General features: G+C 53.6%; 7 protein-coding genes across 7 annotated transcripts; 3 read left to right on the forward strand and 4 right to left on the reverse strand.

Moving 5' to 3' along the window:
- The first annotated feature begins 1,823 nt into the window (after nt 1-1,823).
- On the forward strand, nt 1,824-2,437 carry BZA05DRAFT_380936 (uncharacterized protein). Its single transcript, XM_051481942.1, has 3 exons — nt 1,824-1,926; nt 1,983-2,138; nt 2,235-2,437. Exons 1-3 carry the CDS (start codon nt 1,879-1,881, stop codon nt 2,289-2,291), a joined length of 261 nt encoding a protein of 86 aa, XP_051343953.1. The 5' UTR covers nt 1,824-1,878; the 3' UTR covers nt 2,292-2,437.
- Nucleotides 2,438-5,524, reverse strand: BZA05DRAFT_427833 (uncharacterized protein). The gene is made up of 9 exons (XM_051486075.1): nt 5,322-5,524; nt 5,176-5,258; nt 4,961-5,112; nt 4,262-4,906; nt 4,066-4,205; nt 3,935-4,008; nt 3,738-3,881; nt 2,980-3,685; nt 2,438-2,926 (listed from the first exon to the last, which is right to left on the reverse strand). The coding sequence occupies exons 1-9, from the start codon at nt 5,422-5,424 to the stop codon at nt 2,487-2,489; spliced, it is 2,487 nt and encodes an 828-aa protein (XP_051343954.1). The 5' UTR covers nt 5,425-5,524; the 3' UTR covers nt 2,438-2,486.
- Nucleotides 5,525-8,286: 2,762 nt separating this feature from the next.
- BZA05DRAFT_380942 (uncharacterized protein) lies at nt 8,287-9,331 on the forward strand. The gene is made up of 5 exons (XM_051481943.1): nt 8,287-8,545; nt 8,619-8,705; nt 8,769-8,846; nt 8,933-9,082; nt 9,147-9,331. The coding sequence occupies exons 1-5, from the start codon at nt 8,437-8,439 to the stop codon at nt 9,170-9,172; spliced, it is 450 nt and encodes a 149-aa protein (XP_051343955.1). The 5' UTR covers nt 8,287-8,436; the 3' UTR covers nt 9,173-9,331.
- A 33-nt stretch (nt 9,332-9,364) lies between these two features.
- On the reverse strand, nt 9,365-9,988 carry BZA05DRAFT_380945 (anaphase-promoting complex subunit 11). Its single transcript, XM_051481944.1, has 2 exons — nt 9,620-9,988; nt 9,365-9,561 (listed from the first exon to the last, which is right to left on the reverse strand). Exons 1-2 carry the CDS (start codon nt 9,791-9,793, stop codon nt 9,475-9,477), a joined length of 261 nt encoding a protein of 86 aa, XP_051343956.1. The 5' UTR covers nt 9,794-9,988; the 3' UTR covers nt 9,365-9,474.
- Nucleotides 9,989-10,108: 120 nt separating this feature from the next.
- BZA05DRAFT_380947 (anaphase-promoting complex subunit 11) lies at nt 10,109-10,800 on the reverse strand. Its single transcript, XM_051481945.1, has 2 exons — nt 10,449-10,800; nt 10,109-10,384 (listed from the first exon to the last, which is right to left on the reverse strand). The coding sequence occupies exons 1-2, from the start codon at nt 10,620-10,622 to the stop codon at nt 10,298-10,300; spliced, it is 261 nt and encodes an 86-aa protein (XP_051343957.1). The 5' UTR covers nt 10,623-10,800; the 3' UTR covers nt 10,109-10,297.
- Nucleotides 10,801-10,946: 146 nt separating this feature from the next.
- BZA05DRAFT_380950 (uncharacterized protein) lies at nt 10,947-12,896 on the reverse strand. Its single transcript, XM_051481946.1, has 3 exons — nt 12,602-12,896; nt 11,292-12,524; nt 10,947-11,225 (listed from the first exon to the last, which is right to left on the reverse strand). Exons 1-3 carry the CDS (start codon nt 12,660-12,662, stop codon nt 11,152-11,154), a joined length of 1,368 nt encoding a protein of 455 aa, XP_051343958.1. The 5' UTR covers nt 12,663-12,896; the 3' UTR covers nt 10,947-11,151.
- Nucleotides 12,897-13,614: 718 nt separating this feature from the next.
- On the forward strand, nt 13,615-14,981 carry BZA05DRAFT_954 (ras family-domain-containing protein). Its single transcript, XM_051488831.1, has 6 exons — nt 13,615-13,850; nt 13,949-13,968; nt 14,048-14,074; nt 14,139-14,236; nt 14,331-14,424; nt 14,520-14,981. Exons 1-6 carry the CDS (start codon nt 13,787-13,789, stop codon nt 14,862-14,864), a joined length of 648 nt encoding a protein of 215 aa, XP_051343959.1. The 5' UTR covers nt 13,615-13,786; the 3' UTR covers nt 14,865-14,981.
- The last annotated feature ends 10 nt before the right edge of the window (nt 14,982-14,991 follow it).

A 14,991-nucleotide genomic window follows, 5' to 3' on the forward strand; every position in this document is an offset into this window, starting at 1 on the left:
GGAACACGAAGTGACCGGCGAAGCACAGGTATCAAAACAGAAGCACAAGGCACCGTTTGGGGCTGAATTGCAGTTGCAGTTTCAACAGCGCATTCATGCATGGATCTCTAGACCAATTATTTGGTTTACAGCTTGGTGCGCACGAGCTAGGGCGGGAGGCATGGATCGGGGGCGGGGAGGCATGGATCGGGGGCGGGGAGGCATGGATCGGGGGCGGGGAGGCATGGATCGGGGGCGGGGTAGGTGGAGCAGTTGACTGCTGGATGGCGCTCGCTTAGTTACCCGACACGACCGGCCACGGGATTCGTCTCTGTCACTCGTTGTCAGCAATGTGCGGGAGCCAGCGAATGGGAGCCGACGAGACGTGCAACTGACAGCCTGCAGACACCTGCGCCACACGGGCGAGCGAGAGGTGCCCTGCAGAAAACATCAGCGGGAATGCGCCATGAGAATAGTACCAGTGCATAGTTGGTCGGAAAATCGTGAAGGCGAGACTTCGAATTCGCCATGGAATTGGTCCAACGCAGTACTCCCCCAGTGTAAACGTATTAGTGGCGTAGGATCTCATAACTACTTTGATCGATCCGTAATACTTGGCCTCTGGGTGCCTGGAATTCGATATAGGTAAGCAGTTCTTTACTTTTATGCACCGGATAAGCCCGGCGGTAATAAAGCCTGTAGAATTGATACCATATATAGCAACTCTTGGACTGGAAGCACACGGCAGTCGGGACTCGGCAGCATTCCGATGAGAAAAACAACACCAATACCGTACTACCGTACCACATTAATGCCGTGACCAAACGTCTGTCGGTTCAAACCGGTAGATGTCGATCTTACAGCTGATCTTATCTTACTACATCTTACATTTGTGAGGTTCAATGGCATAGGTACTGTGTAGTAATAACTTCCAATCAAGTACCAGGTATGTACTTCATGAATGGACCTACCAAGTACCCACTCAGCTAAGAGGAGAACTAACATGTTGTGCACCAAAATTGGTAGACTTTGATTCGAGCCCATCGAAGCACTACCTTCGCCTAGCCATCGACACACATCACTCCAGCACAGCACCTCACTCTCTTCTCGTCCGCAGCCAACGGATAACGGCAACACAGCGAAGGCGGTTATCGATGTCCGTCGGATGCCGTAATGCCGTAATGCCGCAGGCATTCAACACCGAGCAGTGAGCAGTGAGCAGTGAGGATCGATGGCTAGAGTGCGCACAATCAAGCAACAATGCGGCATGACCGTACTATACTACGAAAGATCATCGGACGGAATGATCCCAGACGTACGTCCCGTATCGCTCTCGATGATCCGTGCTGCCCCACATACCTATCCCAGCGGCAGTGGATCCAGACGAGACCACCCCCCCCACCCCCCCGCCGCCACCGGACAAGCCGAGTGCGCTCTTATGAAGCGCTCTCAACCTTCCCACCCAAATATAGTTAACTACTGTAGCAAAAAAACGGGGTAAAATTGACACCGTCGTCCAACCGTGTCCTGCAGGAGGAGGGATGGATACGGTGTTATAAAATCAGCTTGCTTTGTCAGAAAAAAAGCATGCCGCAGAATCCAGATGAATTATGAACCAACAAAGCCAATGAAAAGGAACACAGAAACAAAATGGTATTATGTAGACGATGGAGGAGGGCTTCGGCTTCAGCTTCAGCAGTTAGCTATGATGGGAAAACGGCCTCTGGTCGCCCAGTAACGAACATGGCTGTCAGAGGCTATGTACCTACCGATCACCAATACCGTGGTATTTATGTGAACCACTAGTAACCATCTATGACGTAAACCACGTGCCCGCGTGCCCCCGCGATTTCATCTCGCGCCTCCCCACCCCCAGCGCCGCAACCTCCAGATCCGACCATGCGCCCACCCCACAGCATCCCCACGACAGTCCCGTCGCTGCAAAGTGTACCTCCCTCCTCCCTCTTTCCGCCGCCCCCGCCTCGGACTAAAAGCTACGCTAGTTCCTCCTGCGCACGCGCGCGCTGCACTTCTACCGCGACATCCTTCGGGCGACGGCGCAGGCGCGCGGACGCCACGAGCTCCGGCAGTGGGCGAAAGATGAGTTCCTGCGGAACCGGAACGTCACTGATCAGACGCATATACGGTATTTACTTGATGTATGTAGTTACCTATGGCTGGCTGGCTGGCTCGCTGGCTCGCTGGGGTGGGGGATGGGGGATGGGTTTTGGCTAATGTGAATTTACTGGAAAAAGATGGGGAAGAGGGAGTTTACTACTATGAAACGGTATTTGGAGGAGGAGGGGCGGTAGGTTGGTAGGTTGGTAGGATTTTTATTTGTGAATCATTGGAAGAGAAGGAATGGATCAAGGAAGGAATGATGGAATGAAGGTGAAGGAATGTATCATACAACAGCTACATACAGAACGAGCAAAACATGACGAGTAACTACCGGTGTCAGACCAGCCAACATCACTACCTACTCACAATTCATTTCCTCCCCACTACTACCTCCTCCGTCGCAACTTAAACCTCAATCCATCGTCATCGCTATCATCGCTATCACTCTCCGCATCCGACCCAATCTTGAGGGCCGTCTTTGGTTTCTTCGCGGGGGGGACTCTACTACTGGCCTGCGGGGGCACCGGTCGCTTCGTCCCGGCCTGCGTCTGACTCTGTGACATCGATGGGAGCGCGCTACTGTTGCGGTGATGGGGTTGCGGTGTCTGTGCTTGACTGGTAGTTCCGCCTCGGCGGTTGCGGAGGCTAAAGGTGGGCGGGGAGTCGGGGTCGGATTGGTCTGCCTCGGCAGGTTCGCGGGCGGTGGAGAAGGCGCCGGCACCACCACGGCGGGGTGGCGAGGGGATGATTTCCTCTGCTTGTTGGGTGCTCCGCTGTGTTCCCTTGCGGCGGGATGAACCCGAGTCTTCGTCCCCGATCCAGTAGCCTGTAGCAAAATCAGCTTGCTGTTTGGTATCAAAAGAACCACAGATAGCCCACCATCTCCAATGCCGAAATCCCGGTGCTTGTGTTCAACAAGATCAATAAGTATCTTGGGCCCATTGAAGGATCTAGTACTGCTCCCCGTACCAGAGCGTCTAAACCCCTTGAAGTTTTCCCGTCCATTCCACTCTGGCTTCCATCGATCACTTCCCTCTCCACTTGCAGCTCTAAAGGACCTATTGACGCGGGGCTTGACTTCCACAGTCTCTACAATCGCCAGATTCTTCAATCCGGCAATATCGACACCTTCCATAGCCCTTTGTTCCTCGACCTTAACCCTTTCTGCCTCAGCCGCCTCCTTCTCCCTAATCTCGCGCGCCTGCACTTCGAAGGTGGTCTCGGGCTTGCCACGTTTCTTCATCTTGGCCGGAGTCTTTGGCTCTGCTTTTACCGATACCTGGGATGCTGCAGATTCGTCGACCGCGATGGATTCCTGTGGGGAGATCGTCTCGCCGCGGCGAGCACGTTCTTCTTCCTCCGCGACTTTGCGGCGTTTGGCAATTCTTGCACCAGGCAGGAGATCCATCATGTCCAGGTTCTCGTCGCGGTCTGGCACTGCGGGCGCGGCGGGGGCGGGGCGTTTCCGTGAGGGCGGCTGTGAGCCAACTATGATACTATCCGCTATCGAGGACGAAGGCTCGTCCTGTTCCATCTCCATTGGTGTCGGGATGAGTCGATTAAAACTCGACTGTTTACCCAGATTCTAATCGCACCAGGTTAGCAGCTGCTCCATCTATGCCCTGTTGATCACCTACGTCGTTCGAGAATATTGGCTGGTCTCTCCTGCTCTCTGGACTCTGTGTTGGAATCTGACTTGCGGGCTCGGGAGTCGGCGCCACGAAATCACCACCGACATCGAAGGCAAAAGGATCGATGGGTGTGGCACCTCTCCGTCGAACCTACTCGTTCGTCAGTCAAAGGGACACCGCAACATTGGCATGCGTAGACCGACCCTGGCCCTGGTACGAGTTGCAGCTGGGCCTTCGGAGGGAGCAGGTTTTTTGGCGGATTCGGGCTCCGGTTTAGCTTGGGATTGTCAGCTATTCTGTGGCCTGAATGCACGTGAGTTTCCAATCTATATACCTCTGTTACTAGGCGTAGGTGGTTCCGGTGAGCGTTGCCGGGGACTCTGCTGTTGCTGGAGTGGTCGGTGAAGAGTGGAAGTATCACAACTCAGGATAACCTCCAGAAACTCGTTCTGTTCGACAACGCGAAAGCCCAATCTACAACCCCATCAGTCTGAGCACACCTCCGCCATTGCAGCCAGAATAAAACCTACAACTGCTGCAACTTCTGAGTAAATCTCATTTCCCAGTCCGGATTTGTCTTTGACCTAAACCTGACCACGGCGATATCGTCCCCGAGTCTCCGCTTCTGCACAAAGTCCGCCAGCTCCTCAGGCAGTGTGACGCCATCCTTGATTGTGAACTTCTCCGGCTTCCCTCCAGCATCCGTAATAGGTGCAAGGAGGTTATGGTACTGCACCTCGTCGCCAAACACAAATACCCAACCTTCAAAAATGTTCTTTCTCCTTCCATCCGGGGCATAAGCCTCCGGGGGCTGCGACACAGGCTCATAGCCCACGGGCGGGAGAAAGTCCTCCGCCGTGGGCCAGTGCGCATCGAAGTCACATTCCAGCGACGACTGGGGCGTCTGTCCGTTGTCCGTCGGTGGCAACTGAGCAGCCGAGACGATGGCGTCGATGTAGGAGTGTGTCACGATGTGTCGGCCGTTGACGAGGGCTTGTAGACCGATTGCAGTGTTGCGTTTTGCGGCGATGACATGCGTGGTGCCGTCGGTCCAGGTGGCGATGGTTTTGATGTCCAGCTTCTCTAGTTGCGAACGATACACGGCCATGCTGTTCTTGTCTTTCCGCTCCTTGGAGGAGAGAGAAACCGAAAAGATTACTGGCGTCCATTTCACCCTGCCTTTGTGAGCCCACTTCACTCCTCTATGCGGGTTGTGGTGTATAGCGAACCTAAACGCACAGCCATGCTTCCCCAGATAGAAACCGTGCTCGTCGCGTGTATCGAGAGCAACAGTCCCCTTGATCTTCTTGCCATTCCAAATCGTGCCATGCTTTGTATCACAGTCTTGGATCGTGAGTTCCGTTCGGGCGTGGAGTTTGATCTGCCCCACCGACCATCAGCACCACGCCGCTACTTCACAAACCACCGGTAGGATAGGCCATACTCCGTCCCCTTCATTTACAGGGCCCACGTTGATCACCAAATGCCGTCGCGAAATCGATCGACTCGAGGGAACCACGGCGGTAACTACATCGCACGCATTAGCCCTCAGCTCCCCCCCGCCCCGCCAACCGCTACCTCGCGACATACCATCGTCGCACTTGACTCTTCCAAGAACACATCTCGTGCCCGGCCGTAACCATATGCGAGTTCCGTTCAGCGTGTCCTTGTCGTCGCATCCTAAAAGCCACATGATGCGATGCGTGTCGTCGTTGGCAGCTGCGGATGTCGTGAAGTGTCGCGTTGATGACTCTTCACACAGCCGGGGAGTCGGGGATGACGCGATTTAGCGCTATGGCCGTGTTGACCTCACGTGCGCGCGAGAGCTGACAACCTACCTAGAGAGGTTTTATGCCAACAGAATGAGCCTAACGCTATTTAGCTAGCGGACTCGGAAGAGCTTCACGCGAGTGATATTTAATGATATAAAATATTCGGCTTCGTCGCGGCGGCGATTCGGCTGCCCGCGCATGGAGTCCTTCTTACAAAATCCACCCGGACTCAACCAGTTTTGCTCCAACTAAGTCAAGTACAAAGTCAGGTTGATCCTCAGATGTAGGCCTTTTCAGCTATTGTGAAAACTTCAATAAAAACAACTTGTATTAAAATTTAAATACTCCATCTCCAAGTCTTTCAGTCATCCTCCTGCCCGTCTTCCGACTCACCACCACTTCCCTCTTCCAGAGTCTCTTCCAAACGGCTCATGTCGTCTCTCAATGTTTGCAGGCGGCTTATCTCCCTTTCTTCCTCCTCTTGCAACCGAGCAACTGACTTTCAAGTCACTGGCAGCCGTTTTCCGTCCTTCTCCATCCCCATATATTTCTCTTTCTTTGCTGTTAACTCCTTCACCCGGTTGGCCAACTTATTAGCTTTTTCCTGCATCTTTGCGATCCTCGCAAGGCAAACATTCTCCGTCGTACGTGCTAGAGATTCCTCATACTCATCTATCTGTTGGACAGACGTAAATTATCGACCCTCATCTGGAATTCTCCGCCGTTTTCGCGGTTTTTGTTGTTTGCTAGCTGACTCCCGCTTGGCTCCAGCCTCAAGTCGCTGCTCCAAATTGTCGCAATGGTGAAGTTTCACTATGTGAGCTTTTGAAACTTTGCTGAAACCATGGCGAAGCCTTCATGAACGTGGACTGTTGCTTTTCAGATCTAATTCAAGGGATTCGCGGAGTTGGTGGAACTCTTGATGATCCCGAGGGGGTGGAAATTGCGAAGACTTCGGCCGCAGAAAGAGATGATAGTGAACGAATTGGAGAGGAGGTCGATAGCTGAGATGGCAACTCAACACTGGCTTGGTGGCTGTTGGTTCTTTGATGCCAATAGTTCTTCCAAGAACCTCGAAATCCAAAGGGACTGGGCCGGTCCACCAGAACCCACTGCGGATATTCTCCCGTGTAATAAAATACACTGGGAAAGTACTATACCACTCGACTAAAAGGTATTTTGATGGCTGAAGGCCATCATCCCAGTAGCTACTTGAGGCATAGATTTCTTAACCGTGACACTAGATGACTTCATTAGTATCGGGATAGGCTGAATCTTGGCGCTGCAAGATGAGGCTGATAATAGTGAGAAGGTCTCTCTCTCATCACCCAACGGTCCCAACCACCACAACTATCATGATGACAATGTCAAAAGATACGAGAGGGAAAGAGAACGTCTTGAACAGTCGTTGTGGTGATAATGAATCGCTGGTTTGAAGAAAAAATAAGAAATTTGTGAGGGTCGCACAGCAAGGCTGAACCCCTGTTGTCAGCCTATCTCAACACTAATGAAGCCATCTAGTAGTTCCGAGTCTGTGCAGAAAATCCGGGCCTTTCGAGATTCGGACCAAAGTGACTCTTGCTGTTAGGCTTGGACTTGGACTGCCTACAAACAGCCGAAACGAGATCAAACACGATAGTAGGGGTTCTCAAACCTATCTGGGTGAAAATCTGGCCGAGTGATAAGGTGTTTTACTGGTCCGGCAAATACCGAATTTTTCAGGATCCGCTAAAATTCTCCAGACGCCACTACTTTTCCGGACCGCGAAAACACCGTCTGGGTGCCGTCTGGGAGACTGCAGGAGCTCTAGCTCGCCTTTAGCTCACCATAATAGGTGTAGGTAACGGGCGGTTTCCGGGATCAAGGACTGAGACTGCAGAAATTTTCTCTCGGCGCCGGTCTGGCCAGTTCGTATCGAGGAAAGTGGCCCGATACGCTTCTATCCAGAACAGCACCTGGCACGGGGTCCTCAAACCTACATCGCAAGTCTGGCTATTCTGATTGGCTAATGTTTCCAAACCAGATTCCGGCTAGATTTTCACCTAGATAGGTTTGAGGACCCCTAGTTTCCCGGACTTTCACCACTAACAAACACAAGGATCCACAGACGATGGCAGTAGTATATTCATACAGCCTATCGGAAGCCCAGGAGCCGTTCATATGGGTGAGGTGGGGAGCAGTCAGCCTGTCGGATCCGGGAAACGTTTTTCGTGCTATTGTTCCAAGAGTGTTGATACGCTTCCTCGTAAGGGAACAGGCCAGAGGCGTTTTTGAGCAGGGCATTCCTGAAGTGCCTTGGTCCTGGAGGCCCAGCATGATTAGGTGCTAGAGGGAGAATTCAAGGCCATCCAGTCAAGAATATGAATCGACAAATCCAGGATTCAATCATATTCTTCACGGATGTTTCGCCCAAATATCAAACGACGGTTCGATTCGTTGACGAAATTTCCAGGGAAGTGCAATTTCCGCGGTGTCCTCTCCCGAGAGCTGTGGAAAAGAGAGCTTGCAAGAGTGTCAGTAGCTGCTCGGCTCGCGAGAAAATCGATTGAAGTATACCCAACGTCCTCTCTTCATCGTCTCCATCTTGTTCAGCCGAATGCCTCCTCGTCTTCGAATGACGGTGGTGGCCAAAGAATGTATCTAGAAGATGATGTAAGGGAGAGTGGTGTATGTAGTGTACCTTGTACATGTCGAGGAGAGCTCCTTTTCCTCTGCTTCCCCGCACATGCACGATGACCCCCAGCATAGCAGGGATGACCCGCTAAGCTAGAGCAACTAAGGTCGCCGAGCAAACCACCGCAACCAGCCGTGAACAGCTCATCCAGCCAGCTCCTCTCTGTGGACTCTTCGACTTCCACTACTTGTACTCGCTCCATACCATCACCGCTCCCATCACACAGCTTCATCATCAACCAAAACCAAGCCTACGCTCAATGTCCGGCCCAGCCCCCATCGACACCACCACCGCCACCGATACCAACCCGGGCGTCGACCTCTCCCCCATCGGTCCGACCAAGGACCGCAAGAACTCGCTGGAACATGGTATCTCCCCGCCGTCACTGTCCATCCCCGCGCCATCCCTCAATCTTAGCTAACAGAGCAAACAACAAACCAGCCCTCCAATTCCGCCCGGAAGAGAAAGACCTCGTAGACCGCAACATCCTGCACCATGGAGCACCAGCGATCCAGCGTCAGCAGGCTGGTACCCCATCCCGCCGTCCCCCCACTCGCTCTCGGCCACTGATCTAGCTACCTACTCGCGTAGAGCTCGAGAAAGCTATGGCCCAGGACGCCCTGAAGAAACACCTTTCGAAGCGGCCGACGAAGGAGGAGCTGTTGCAGAGTGAGCTCCCCCCGCCCCGCCCCCATCCCATGTTCCCCCATGTTCCCCCCCACCTTCCCCTCGATATTGACGAGATATAACTACAGGGGGAGTCCTTCCCGAGAATCACAACGTCGCCCCGGCCCTCATCGCTGCGCAGCGGGATCTCGAGAAGAGTATGCTCGAAGACACACTCAAGGAGAAGCTTGCACACCGCCCCAAGCCGGAGGAGGTTGTTGAGAAGGGGATTCTTTCTCGTGAGTACCAACCCTACCTACAATATGGAAGAGAGATGTGGGGCTGATTATGGGGGGACTTTAGCGGAGGAGGATCCTACCAAGGTGTAAGGGAGCGAGGGAAGATTGGGGAAGACTCTTGTATTGGTTGATACCTTTCGCTTTGCTTTGCTTTGCTTTCGATTGAACGGCTGGCAGGAAATTGTCAAGTCTTGAGTATGCATTACATTACAATTCAAATTGCAATTCACACTGCCATCAGCACATAACGTCACATTACAATTCACGATCCCATAACAGCACTGAACGTAAAACGCAAATTGATATTTTTAATCGTCATCGTGATTCCTTAAGCCCACCCTCAAATCGTCACAAACCCCCCATCTGTTTTGTTTGCAATCCAGCCCACCCATCTACTGCGCCTCGAACTCGAACTTCTGGCGGCACATGGGGCACAGTCCTCTAGACGCCTCAGTCTGGATCCAGTCGTTCACACAGTGCTTTGTTTCCCCTCATCAGCCTCACCCGCCACACATAGGTATCCTAGAGATTACTTACCAGATGAAACGAATGTCCGCACTTGCCATTGAGCAACGGACATTCATCGCCCGGAAAGCGACAGTTGGGACAGGTACCGTCAAACTGCACGCGGCAGATGCCGCACACGTCGTCCTCCGGGACGTCCCAGCGCCACACGGCAGTTGCGGTGTATGAGGTGATGCGGACTTTCATCTTGCTTGTGGGTGTTTGTGGTCGTGGGTCGTACTAGTCGTGGGTCGTGGGTCGTGGGGGTCGTCGTATAGTCGTGGTTGGTCGTGGTAGGGAGGAAAGGCGGGGAGGAGGCGGGGAGGCGGGCGGTAAAGGTTAGGGCGGGCTTGTTGTGGTGGCGGGCGGCGTGGGGTGTCGTGACGTGGTGGTGGCGACGTGCTGAGAGGTGTCACTCGGTCTGTCGTCAGTGCATATGATGTACTTACCTTATGCATTACATTACAATTCACAGTCCCATCATCGGCGCATAACGGCTTGCAGGAGAATGTCAAGTCTTGAGTATGCATTACATTACAATTCATACGGTCCCCTCATTAGTAGCACATAACGTAACATTACAATTCACAGTCACCATAATCATCACTGAGCGTAAAAGGCAAATTGGTATTCTTCAGTCATCGTGATTCCTTGAGCCACCCTCAAATCATCCCAAATCCCGCCCATCCGTTTGCAATCCAATCTCCCCATTTACTGCGCCTCGAACTCGAACTTCTGGCGGCACATGGGGCACAATCCCCTAGAGGCCTCAGTCTGAATCCAGTCGTTGACACAATGCTGTTCCGCTCATCAGCCTCTCCCGCCACACACACACCCAAATCCTAGACGACGAGAGACATACCAAGTGAAACGAGTGACCACACTTGCCATTGAGCAACGGACATTCATCGCCGGGGAAGCGACAGTTCGGACAGGTACCGTCAAACTGCACGCGGCAGATGCCGCACACGTCGTCCTCCGGGACGTCCCAGCGCCACACGGCAGTCGCGGTGTATGAGGTGATGCGGACTTTCATCTTGCTTGTGGGTGTTTGTGGTCGTGGGTCGTACTAGTCGTGGGTCGTGGGTCGTGGTTGGTCGTGCTAGTCGTCGTGTTGGTCGTGTTGGGTCGTGGTTGGTCGTGTTGGTCGTGTTGGTCGTGGCGGGGAGGAGGCGGGGAAGAGGCGGGGAGGCGGGGAGGCGGGGAGGGTAGGGCGGGAAGGGCGGGGCTGGCGGGAAAGGTTAGGACGCGTTGTGGTGGCGGGCGGCGTGGGGTGACGCGACGTGACGTGATGGTGGGCTGGAGGTATCACTCGGTCAAGCTCTCACACGTGACACATTCTGCACTTGGACAACAGCTCCACAGAACCACGATAGAGAGACAGTGAGAACAAGAATGGATAATCCTCCATGCCCGCAACCCGATGCCCCAACTAAATAACTTCAACTTCTGGTATGATGGATGCCTGCCTGAAAACTGCACAAAAAACAAACGGCTGAAAGCAAAGTAAAACACGGCAAAAATAAAAATATAAAGTAGACCGAAATCTGTCCCCCAAAAAGGTGTTAAAACACGGTAAGACACGAAATACTCTTATTCTTCAATACTTCGAATATGAAACCCGGAAATCCGTAAAGTTCTATTCAGAATCGTTAGTTTCGTATGGGAGAAGAGGGCGGGAGGGGGGGAGGGGAGATGCATTCACCAGTATTGCCATATGTCGTCTCGTTCGTTCCCGGGGGGACCTTCGCACCCGTCGCCGTATCGCCATCTTCCCAGCCGCCCAACAGTTCACAGCTACTACTCGGCGAATCGCTTCCACGATTCAACGGCATCGGCTTCTGAGCGCCACCGAAGCGTCCATGGAGCTGTACTAGGACATCGTCGAAGGACTGCTCGCTATCGACGTGCAGATCCATTGTGGATTTCGGCGGTGATAGCGGAGAAAGCTCTACTGCCCATCTGCATCGCCGGTATCGCTGGAACTCGTAGCTCCCCGGAACGTTGCCGTGGATTATTACCTTGGTGGCTACGGGGTTGCTGGACGAGCGCACGCTAGAGATGAAGATGTCGATGCCGTGCACGAAGTAGTTGTAGAAACAGTCGCCGTTGGAAGTAGAGGAGAGGTCCGAGAGATCAGAGTCGTCGTCGTCGGACGGTGTGTCCTCCTCTGTCGAGTCGATATCATCATGGCGGGTACGGTGGATCGAGAGACGGTGATCGCTCTTGCGGTATATCACATCCGGCGGGCCCAACTCCGACACCAGATCCTGCGGCGTGGTAGAGTGCAACGTGATCCAAAACGGCGGGTTGTGGCGCCGTATTATCTCGATGGCGTTGCCATCATGGATCCGAATGAACTCGACTTCGTCGTTCGCGGAGGACAGACGCGCGTTCGAGCCGTTGATGCTGGGGGTACGTGGGTTCTGGACGGGGCGCGTGAACAGGTCGTCTCGCACGTCTGCCCACGACGGACCCGCGAATATCGCCATGCTCGTGGCGGGCTGCGCGTTGGTCGACGAGAGTAGCGAGACGAAATCGACGTCTTCTTTCCAGGCTATACGGTCTATTGGGAAGGAAAACGCCACCCCGGGGTACGATAGCACGTAGAGGCCCTGCGATTCAACGTATTCCCCTGGATATGTGGGGCCGAAGGATTTATTATAGATGCCCTTGAACGTCGGGCCGCCTCCAGCGCCAGGCTTCACGATCTCGCGGTTGTTGTACGTCAACCCGCATTTCTGAAAGTCCAGGACTTCGATCAACCGCAGCCGCTGGTCGGCGCCATCGAAGCGCAGGCGGATCCCGTTATTCTCAAGGAGTATTACGACCGGCGAGGACAGCGGGGATATGGGATCGTAGATGGTCGAAATCGACGTGAACGCTTTCTCATAACTTCGGAGACGCGCAAGAACGTAGTGGAGAGAGGACCCGAGAGCTTGCGCGGTCAGCGAGAGCTACCACCACTACTACCGCCGCCACCACCACCACTGACAACGGGCCTGCTGAGAATACCGATGAATCCCAGGGCTTTCCCGGGCACGACTGCAGCGGCGATGCCGGCTGTGGTGGCCATATTGTTTACTTCGAAATGTCTTTGGTGGGATGGAGCTAACGGTGGAGCTGTGGTGGGTATGCGGTTGCGGCGGGTTGCTGAATGTGGTTGTGAATGCGAATGTGATCTCCAGACGCAGCTGTGATCGGAGCTACCTATGAGCTCTTCTTTTCGCTAGTCATGATGTCCCTGGCCCTTCTTATCAACCGGCATCTCCTCCCTACCCCTCGCAGTAATCATGCTCATAGATACCCAGCCTTCAGATAACCTCATCACGAGAAGAATGTAATAATTCGGCGTCATGTGAGGCTGCTTGCTTCTTCCTCCGCCGTTCGTTCCGGATGCGAGTGAGGCAGCGGCCAAATGCGGATTTCTGTGAGGATTTCGGACCTCTCTAGTCCCGCTCTCACCCGTCCGATTCCATGCTGCTTCCGGAGAGAAAACAGAGTGATGAAGGCAGACGATCGCCGAAGACCATCGTCCGCCTCATCATCATCATCATCACAAGCTACCGGTATGGCCAAGCTGGAGGAGACGTACTCTATAGTACTCATTCGCCGCTTGGATTGCGCAGCAAGTCGACAGGCATCTCAACAACCACTCAACAAATCACCCCGAGATTCCCACATGAAGCCGATGCCATTTTATTCACAGAATGGCTCTTCAAGAGTCTTGCTTGTAGAATTGCGAGAATGAATACCGGTAGTGATGACCACAATAGCCAACCCTAACCTCGTGATCGCTGTCGGATTCGGCCTCTGAGTCTACACAGGCTGCTCTAACCAGCTTCTGCCTACACATCACATCACACCCACCCCCAAACAACCCATACCTTACCTTACCTTACGCACCACATACTGTACATTCCAACTTGCTACCCGCTCACTCAGCCCACTCAACCAACCCACCACCACTACTACCACTATCTACCACCACCACCACCACCACCATAGAAACAGTCGCCGCCTCCCTCCGACCGTGAATTTCTTCCCAAGAGAGACAGCCTTAACCCACTCCTCACACTACTGCTTTCAAACGTCCCACGAAGTTCATTTCTCGTCGCCTCCTTCCATCGCTCCCAACCTCCCTCCCTCAACAAACAGCAACCCCGGGACGATCGACCACATTCACCTTCATACCAAACGATGTCTCATCCTCGTGCTTCGACGCAGTCGCAACGCTTCGCCCAGTTCAAGCTGGTGCTTCTCGGTATATACCAATAAAAAATACTTCACACGCGTCCTCTCTGTCGGCGCCAGTGTCATCGCTTTCGTTCTCTAGCTAACAGGTTTCGCGTCTTTTGCTAGGTGAATCTGCTGTCGGAAAGGTTCATTTCCTTCCCTGTTCCGCAACGAAAGTGGGTTGGATAAGCAACAGATCAACTAACTAAAGTGTGGATACCTTAGAGCTCTCTGGTGCTTCGGTTCGTCAAGGTATTATCCCGCTGAGGCCGCTCGACGCTATCGACGGTGGTACTGATTGTGGCTGCGATTATAGGACCAATTCGACGACTACCGGGAAAGTACTATCGGCGCAGCCTTCCTCACCCAGACTATCGCTCTCGATGAGACCACTACTGTCAAGTTTGAGATCTGGTACGGCCACACCGACTCTACCCCTCGGCCATCATCTTCCTCCTCTCCTCGTCCCCCCGCTATACACAGTATGCTGATGTTGCGAACAATGAAGGGATACTGCTGGTCAGGAACGCTACAAGTCGCTGGCGCCCATGTATTACCGTAACGCCAACTGTGCTGTTGTGGTTTACGACATTACACAAGCCGTATTTACCCCTTCTGCTCTTCCCCCTCCCCCTCCCCTTCATCCTCTTGGCGTGGCCTTCCAGAGCGAGGCATACTGAGCATAATGGTACTTTAGGCGTCACTGGATAAGGCAAAGGCATGGGTCAAAGAACTGCAACGCCAAGCGAACGAGAACATCGTCATTGCTCTGGCTGGAAACAAGCTGGATCTCGCCACGGGTCCTGGTTCGAAGCGTGCAGTAGAGACTGCCGAGGCGGAGGCATATGCGAGGGAGGCCGGCCTTTTGTTCTTCGAGACCTCCGCGAAGACTGCCGAGAACGTCAAGACGCTGTTCACGGCAATCGCCAAGAAGCTCCCGCTCGACCAGCAAGGACCGAGGGGTGCGAGACCAGGCGTTGGCGGACGAGGTGTCGACCTGAAGGGAGGCGTGGCTGCTCAGCAGCAGGGCTGCAACTGCTAGACGTTTTGTTTTTCTTCGCAAGGGACTGAATGTACGGTAGTTGGGGATGGGGGATAGGACGGGGGATTTTGCCGTTTACATGCTACATTTCTTTCCGTTTGGCTAGGTCGAGGGGATAGCTCTGGTT

This window comes from Tricharina praecox, assembly GCF_024521635.1.
Source record: "Tricharina praecox strain CBS 144465 chromosome Unknown BZA05scaffold_1, whole genome shotgun sequence".
Taxonomy (NCBI): Eukaryota; Fungi; Ascomycota; class Pezizomycetes; order Pezizales; family Pyronemataceae; genus Tricharina; species Tricharina praecox.

What these genes read in the sequence shown, in the direction of transcription:
- BZA05DRAFT_380950 (XM_051481946.1), bottom strand. Translation starts at nt 12,662, where the DNA reads ATGGCCACCACAGCCGGCATCGCCGCTGCAGTCGTGCCCGGGAAAGCC. An exon ending in GAAAGCCCTGGGATTCATCG is followed by an intron (nt 12,525 to 12,601) that starts GTATTCTCAGCA and finishes TGACCGCGCAAG; the next exon opens with CTCTCGGGTCCTCTCTCCAC. An exon ending in GACGACATATGGCAATACTG is followed by an intron (nt 11,226 to 11,291) that starts GTGAATGCATCT and finishes GATTCTGAATAG; the next exon opens with AACTTTACGGATTTCCGGGT.
- BZA05DRAFT_380945 (XM_051481944.1), bottom strand. Translation starts at nt 9,793, where the DNA reads ATGAAAGTCCGCATCACCTCATACACCGCAACTGCCGTGTGGCGCTGG. An exon ending in GCGGACATTCGTTTCATCTG is followed by an intron (nt 9,562 to 9,619) that starts GTAAGTAATCTC and finishes GGGGAAACAAAG; the next exon opens with CACTGTGTGAACGACTGGAT.
- BZA05DRAFT_427833 (XM_051486075.1), bottom strand. Translation starts at nt 5,424, where the DNA reads ATGTGGCTTTTAGGATGCGACGACAAGGACACGCTGAACGGAACTCGC. An exon ending in ACCTACGCCTAGTAACAGAG is followed by an intron (nt 4,009 to 4,065) that starts GTATATAGATTG and finishes GACAATCCCAAG; the next exon opens with CTAAACCGGAGCCCGAATCC. An exon ending in AGCCAATATTCTCGAACGAC is followed by an intron (nt 3,686 to 3,737) that starts GTAGGTGATCAA and finishes TGGTGCGATTAG; the next exon opens with AATCTGGGTAAACAGTCGAG.
- BZA05DRAFT_954 (XM_051488831.1), top strand. Translation starts at nt 13,787, where the DNA reads ATGTCTCATCCTCGTGCTTCGACGCAGTCGCAACGCTTCGCCCAGTTC. An exon ending in GTTCAAGCTGGTGCTTCTCG is followed by an intron (nt 13,851 to 13,948) that starts GTATATACCAAT and finishes GTCTTTTGCTAG; the next exon opens with GTGAATCTGCTGTCGGAAAG. An exon ending in GTGAATCTGCTGTCGGAAAG is followed by an intron (nt 13,969 to 14,047) that starts GTTCATTTCCTT and finishes TGGATACCTTAG; the next exon opens with AGCTCTCTGGTGCTTCGGTT.
- BZA05DRAFT_380947 (XM_051481945.1), bottom strand. Translation starts at nt 10,622, where the DNA reads ATGAAAGTCCGCATCACCTCATACACCGCGACTGCCGTGTGGCGCTGG. An exon ending in GTGGTCACTCGTTTCACTTG is followed by an intron (nt 10,385 to 10,448) that starts GTATGTCTCTCG and finishes TGAGCGGAACAG; the next exon opens with CATTGTGTCAACGACTGGAT.
- BZA05DRAFT_380936 (XM_051481942.1), top strand. Translation starts at nt 1,879, where the DNA reads ATGCGCCCACCCCACAGCATCCCCACGACAGTCCCGTCGCTGCAAAGT. An exon ending in CAGTCCCGTCGCTGCAAAGT is followed by an intron (nt 1,927 to 1,982) that starts GTACCTCCCTCC and finishes AAGCTACGCTAG; the next exon opens with TTCCTCCTGCGCACGCGCGC. An exon ending in ATATACGGTATTTACTTGAT is followed by an intron (nt 2,139 to 2,234) that starts GTATGTAGTTAC and finishes TACTGGAAAAAG; the next exon opens with ATGGGGAAGAGGGAGTTTAC.
- BZA05DRAFT_380942 (XM_051481943.1), top strand. Translation starts at nt 8,437, where the DNA reads ATGTCCGGCCCAGCCCCCATCGACACCACCACCGCCACCGATACCAAC. An exon ending in GATCCAGCGTCAGCAGGCTG is followed by an intron (nt 8,706 to 8,768) that starts GTACCCCATCCC and finishes CTACTCGCGTAG; the next exon opens with AGCTCGAGAAAGCTATGGCC. An exon ending in TGAGAAGGGGATTCTTTCTC is followed by an intron (nt 9,083 to 9,146) that starts GTGAGTACCAAC and finishes GGGGGACTTTAG; the next exon opens with CGGAGGAGGATCCTACCAAG.